Consider the following 5,964-nt stretch of genomic DNA (forward strand, 5'->3'; position numbering starts at 1 on the left):
TCAATTTTATTAGTTCTACAATGCTAATAGTTGTGGAATTTGATGTTGACAGTAAGAGCAGATCTGTTGAGTAAGATAGAAAAAGTGCCTATGTAAAAATGGTGCTAACTACCACTATTTTAAATTTGAGAAACTCCTCACACAGCACTGAAAAAATCACTAAACATGCTCTCAGCCATTATTTTTACTATCCAGTATTTTATATACCTCATTTATACAATTCTTTCCAGACTGCTGCAGGTAAAGGGCCATGTTTTCCTTGATCTATGTATGAAATTTCCTGATATTATGAGTACTGAGTGTATAAACTAGTTTCAGAAGACACATGCTCAAGACAACAGGGGCACTTGTAAATTAAATTGTGGAGGGAGAGGGAAATACAAGAGCAGAGTGGGACTCGTATACATTCCATTATTTATTGGAAAATATTTTGTTATTCTAGTTTTACATTAGTATCTCTTGTGCATCTTAATAAAACAATAAGAGCCACCAGTAACTACAGCTTGAAACCCATCCAGACTGAAGCCAGTATACATTTTATATATATACATATATCAAAGAAAGTAATGCTCTGTTGATCACTTTGACAGATGCTGCTCCTGACCCAGTTTAATGTTTTAAGTTTTTTTTCTCAAAAAGATGTTACTAATATTTATCAAAATGGTCAGTTTTCAAAGCATTTAATAGCTAAAACAAAATATTAAAAGTGAGAACATCCCAGAAGTTTATTGTTTTTAATAATAGCAGTCATAAAATATGCTTATATAGAAATCCATGTTTATCTGAAAAACAAAGTGTAAATGGTATTTCACAAAATGTAAGCTTAATTTGCTTAAAGAGTTTTGGTGGTTGAAATCACCCTGGTGATTGTTTACTGACAATTTGCTAGTGTAATAATGGTAAACAGGATTACATATTATTTTAGGATTAACTTTAAAATGTTACAACTTTTCATAAAAATAGTCAGCCAACTATTTTCTCTCTTTTCAACAGGAATCGTGAACATTATGAGCAACAAATTTCAAACACACAACCCTTTGATTGAAATTTAACAACTTTCAATCATTCAAGTACTATGGTCCCTACACATTCCTATGCAGCTAAAAAGACATGGTAGACAACTGAGCACACTGTCACCAAATCGTAAGAATTACAAAATTATTAGACTTTAATCAAATTGTACCTTAATCTTTTAATTAAAAATAGAAGACTTAGGTAGACTATTTAGCAAATAAAACAGCACGCTAATGTGCTCTATATTAAGGCATACCTTTAAATGCACACTTCTTGTGATCTATAAGAAGTTATTTACAATTGCTACCATGTGAAAGGAACAAGAATTTAATTGTTCTGCAAAACTGAGAAATACAAAATATCTGGAAGCCTACATTTGTAGAGTACAAAAGTAACCCTCAGTTTGTGTGTCCTACAGAATCTCTTGAGGATTTCTTAAAGCTGGAGGTAAATTTGAGGGTTTTGATTCTTCATCAAGAAGTACTAAATCTTCAATTTCACGACCTTTGTACTTTCTTTTACATATCTTTACAATAACTTTCTTCTTGAGAAATAATTTCAAAGCTTCCCTGGAAGCTATCGCTTTGGCATTTTCCTGACTTTTTCCACAGCCAGTACCCAAATAAACAGACTTGCATCTCAGTTCACAAACTATACTTTCATGAGAACTTTTATTTTGAGGTAAGTCTGCAAGTTCCTTCAGTGGAACAAAAGCTACATCCAAAGTGGCTTTCACAGACTGAATGGAGGAGTTTAGAAGTTCTACATGATTCACATTGGGACTAAAACCTCCAACAGCAACCAGCTTCCAGGCCACAGCTTTGTACAGTCTATTGAAAAATGGCTGTCTTTCTTTTGCATCTTCACTTGTTAATGGCTTGCATAACACTTTAACAGGACTTACACTGGCCAGGGGCCCGCTTTTGGCAGCCGCCGCCGGGGCGCTGGCCAGCGGGCCGCTTTTGGCAGCCGCCGCCGGGGCGCTGGCCAGCGGGCCGCTTTTGGCAGCCGCCGCCGGGGCGCTGGCCAGCGGGCCGCTTTTGGCAGCCGCCGCCGGGGCGCTGGCCAGCGGGCCGCTTTTGGCAGGCCGCGGGCGCTGGCCAGCGGCCGCTTTTGGCAGCCGCCGCCGGGGCGCTGGCCAGCGGGCCGCTTTTGGCAGCCGCCGCCGGGGCGCTGGCCAGCGGGGCCGCTTTTGGCAGCCGCCGCCGGGGCGCTGGCCAGGGGGCCGCTTTTGGCAGCCGCCGCCGGGGCGCTGGCCAGGGGGCCGCTTTGGCAGCCGCCGCCGGGCGCTGGCCAGGGGGCCGCTTTTGGCAGCCGCCGGGGCGCTGGCCAGGGGGCCGCTTTTGGCAGCCGCCGCCGGGGCGCTGGCCAGGGGGCCGCTTTTGGCAGCCGCCGCCGGGGCGCTGGCCAGGGGGCCGCTTTTGGCAGCCACCGCCGGGGCGCTGGCCAGGGGGCCGCTTTTGGCTTTCTTTTCCGGTGGCAATATGTTTTCATGTTTGGTTTCCACAGATGGATTTGAATTCACTTTTGATTCAGTTCCAGATGAAGATGTTGCAGTTGGATTATGCTTGGTGGTGGTTTCATAATTAGCTGCCTTTGTTTCTGTTCCTGCTCCTGGCATTGTGCTCACTTCTTGGTTTGAGCCAGAGGATGGCAGTGAACACACTGAATCTTTCCCCAAATCTTTTTCCTGCTTCTTCAGCAATGTGCTATCTGTCTCCTTGGAAACTTCTGTCTTTGTCAACTTAGCATTATTTCCAACATCCTTAGACTCTCTGCTTTTATCAACAGCTCGTTTCTTGCCAGGCTCCTCTACCCCTTCTAAAAAAAACAAAAATAAATTTATGTCCTTACTTCTATAGCTATGAAGTGTAGCCTTAAAACCGATTAGAGTTTAAACACCCACACGCTCAAGTTTGAAATCTGATTCCAAATGTTACTCTGAAATTCCAGGACATTTTCAGTCTCAGAGAGATATGCTGAATCTGAATGCTATCATACAAACATAGATTCAGGGTTCAAATGCAAGGTTTGGGTTCGGACACCTCTCTATATTCCTCACTAAAGCTTTTCAAAACAATTTTCTTTCTGGAATTTTTTAAAAACCAGACATATTTACAGCAAATATGAGTATAAAAGTTATTAAGCTTCACATTTGGGCATCATTTCTACTGGAAAAGCTTACCCTATAATGGGGTGGAAGGTCAGAGCATAAATGCCTGAGACACATGGACAAACCTATTTAAACAATACTTTTAACTCAGTAATTCGGAAGCATTTGATGCAGCCAAACAATAACACTATTACTAAAAAGAAGCAAAATACCTTGATCTGAAGTTCAGAGTTTAACAGTGAGTCAGACACATGTGCGTTAGTGCTGACATCAAACTATCATTGCGAGAGGTTTTAAATCCTGGTTATTTCAGCAATCGCTCTTTTAACAAGGATGGGGAAAGGTAAGGTCTCAACATTTTTAAAGCATTTTCTAGACTCCTAGGTATTGTCACAGCTATGATCTGCTAACCATTGCTACTTGATATGCCTCTTTTCTTCACCTTGGCAACCAGTTCATCTCGCGTCGTGTGGGTGGGCGCGTCGGTCACTTTGATGCCTTCAGCCATTTCCAGCACCTTTTCCATCACTGACAGTGGGTACCTGGGCAGGGGAGACAAGCGAAGCGAGCTCAGCCCACCAACGGAGCGATCTCGGCGGGGCGGGGCGCCTCGACCCTTCCCGGTGCCCCTCTGTTGCCGCCCCCCACCTCACTCACCGGCAGCCGAGGAAGACGTGGTTGGCCCACACCATGGAGAGGGAGACGAGGCGCTGCAAGGCCCCGCTGTCCCCGGCCGGCGGAGCCCCTGCGTTGCGCAGCAGGAACTCGCGGCGGTGCCGCCAGTGGTGCTCGGGCTCGCAGTCCCCACGCAGCGTTTCCACCCAGGCCGCCTCCTGCCGGCTCCGGCCCAGCGGCTCCGAGGCCGCGGCCTCCGCCATGTTCGCGGCCCGGCCCCGCGGCGCCTGCCCGCCTCGCCCTCGGCTGAGGCCGCTACTGCGGCGGCTTCCCGCCTGCACGCGCGTCGCAAGCCCAGCCTCCGGCGGACCCTGGCCCCCTCCCGCCTCGAGCCGCTGCAGCGGGCACGCGAGAATCGCTCTCGGCCCCGGAGCCAAGAACAACGGATGCAGCCGACCCGCCGCTTCCTTCCGTCTGTCCATTATGACCTCACTACCGGTGGTGGGGCTGCTGCCCGCTTCCTCCGCGGGACAAGCCGAACAGTCAGCTTCCTTCCCGGCGTGCTCTGCGGTTCGAACTGGTGCCGCCGCCTAAGCCTATCTCCCTCCCCCCAAAGGCTGGTGCCAGGCGGCGCGCTTAGGGGAAGCAGCCGCCTGCGCTGACCTCATAAATGGGATGGGGAACGTCCCGGGCCCGTCCCGTTCCATGCGTGATTATGACATCACCGAGGCCCTGTCATGCCACGCCCAGGCTGGGTGCTTCAGTGCAGGCCGGGGAGACGGCAGCTGTCTGTCCTGAGGGGCGGGACGGTCAGAGGGGGGCGCTCACGGTTCCCGGCTGGCGGACCTCGCAGCCTTGCTTAGAGATCGCCCGCGGATAGGGATTTGTCCCATCTCGCCCTTCTCCTCCGGTGGCCTCTAGATCCCTCTGTGCTGGCACCGGGGCATGAGTCCTTTGTAAGACCCCAAGGAAGCAGCCCGGGAAAGGCCCTCGTGCCGTTCAGTGTCACTGCCCAGAGAAACGTGGGGCTCCCACTGTTCGGGGCAGGTCGTGCTCACCTTGGCAGCCCGATTCCTTCCCTCGTTTGGATCAGCGTGAGCTGGCCTGATGCTGGAGAAGGCATCTGATTCTGCTCAGGAGGCAGCTTCTTGGGTTTGGACTCAGGAAGGTTGATGAGGCAACAGCTGGTTGGCTTTGGGCTTGATGGCGGTGGTCTAGATCAGTGGTTTTTAACCTTTTTTTCATTTGCAGACCTCTAAAAAATTGCAAGTGGAGGTGCGGATCCCTTTGGAAATCTTAGATATAGTCTTCAAAATCCCAGGGGTCCACAGGCTGAAAACCACTGGTCTAAATACACTGTAATGACATGATGAGAAACTGTAAGCTGGATGTTGTGGGCTGAAAGCATTGGCTAATTGGTGGGTTTCAGCTGCCTAAGCTGAAAAAAAGATGGTGCTGCCCACCCATCCCCTGAGATGCCAGACAAAGATATGCAGCAAGGGACCTCCTGCATCTAGGGTCTTCTGCACAAGACCTGAAGTCTGCCCCCAGAACACATGCACTCTCTTTGCTGCATGAACGCTAGCAGAAGGATCTTCAGAGCAGCACAGGGGAGAACTGGATACTCTGGGATGGGTCAGAATGGAGTGGTAAAAATCGAGACTCAACAGAGTGCAGAGCTATAGGTGGGCTGGTTTACACATGCTCAAAATGCTGGTATTTTTTAGACTGTCATTTTGTGTTCCAGAATCTAAATTTTCATTAAAAATAAAAACTAGGTGTCCAGCTCTTCAGATTATGAATAAAATCTTCAGAGTGTAAACCAAGTGTAACTGATGCAATGATGTATGCCTGAGTTTGCAGAGGGTCTGAAACACTAGCTCTGAGAAATGATGAACTGCATTTGATGCGATGAAGTGGTAGCTTAGAAGCTTGGTTATAATAATGTTCATGTTAGATATTCCACTTCTTATCAGAACATATTATGGAGCAGTTCTGCACTGCTCCATAGTTAAGGCTGCAGCATGATTTCTATTTAAAGCACAATTTTGAATCCTCTCTAAAATCCACATATATAGTTGGAAAACTGGGGTGCCAGTTGAGAAGCTGGAACAGAGTTGGTTTTGCAGATTTGAGGTAAATTGATCAAGGGGCATCTGAAGTAGAACCTCCCATAAATTACCTGTTTTTAAAATACAGAAAGTTACCTGGTACTTTTTTGT

General features: G+C 47.8%; 2 protein-coding genes across 2 annotated transcripts; both read right to left on the reverse strand.

Moving 5' to 3' along the window:
* Nucleotides 1-243: 243 nt before the first annotated feature.
* On the reverse strand, nucleotides 244-2,635 carry LOC137155387 (CDKN2A-interacting protein-like). The gene has a single exon (XM_067551586.1). The coding sequence runs from the start codon at nucleotides 2,633-2,635 to the stop codon at nucleotides 1,427-1,429; it is 1,209 nt and encodes a 402-aa protein (XP_067407687.1). The 3' UTR covers nucleotides 244-1,426.
* A 57-nt stretch (nucleotides 2,636-2,692) lies between these two features.
* CDKN2AIP (CDKN2A interacting protein) lies at nucleotides 2,693-4,961 on the reverse strand. Its single transcript, XM_067551681.1, has 3 exons — nucleotides 3,785-4,961; nucleotides 3,570-3,669; nucleotides 2,693-2,835 (listed from the first exon to the last, which is right to left on the reverse strand). The coding sequence occupies exons 1-3, from the start codon at nucleotides 4,222-4,224 to the stop codon at nucleotides 2,827-2,829; spliced, it is 549 nt and encodes a 182-aa protein (XP_067407782.1). The 5' UTR covers nucleotides 4,225-4,961; the 3' UTR covers nucleotides 2,693-2,826.
* Nucleotides 4,962-5,964: the final 1,003 nt, after the last annotated feature.

This window comes from Emydura macquarii, unplaced genomic scaffold (genome assembly GCF_026122565.2).
Source record: "Emydura macquarii macquarii isolate MOO-44397 ecotype Brisbane River unplaced genomic scaffold, CSIRO-AGI_Emac_v2 contig_1363, whole genome shotgun sequence".
NCBI classification, from domain to species: Eukaryota; Metazoa; Chordata; order Testudines; family Chelidae; genus Emydura; species Emydura macquarii.

What these genes read in the sequence shown, in the direction of transcription:
- LOC137155387 (XM_067551586.1), bottom strand. Translation starts at nt 2,635, where the DNA reads ATGCCAGGAGCAGGAACAGAAACAAAGGCAGCTAATTATGAAACCACC.
- CDKN2AIP (XM_067551681.1), bottom strand. Translation starts at nt 4,224, where the DNA reads ATGGACAGACGGAAGGAAGCGGCGGGTCGGCTGCATCCGTTGTTCTTG. An exon ending in CACGTCTTCCTCGGCTGCCG is followed by an intron (nt 3,670 to 3,784) that starts GTGAGTGAGGTG and finishes TCCCCTGCCCAG; the next exon opens with GTACCCACTGTCAGTGATGG.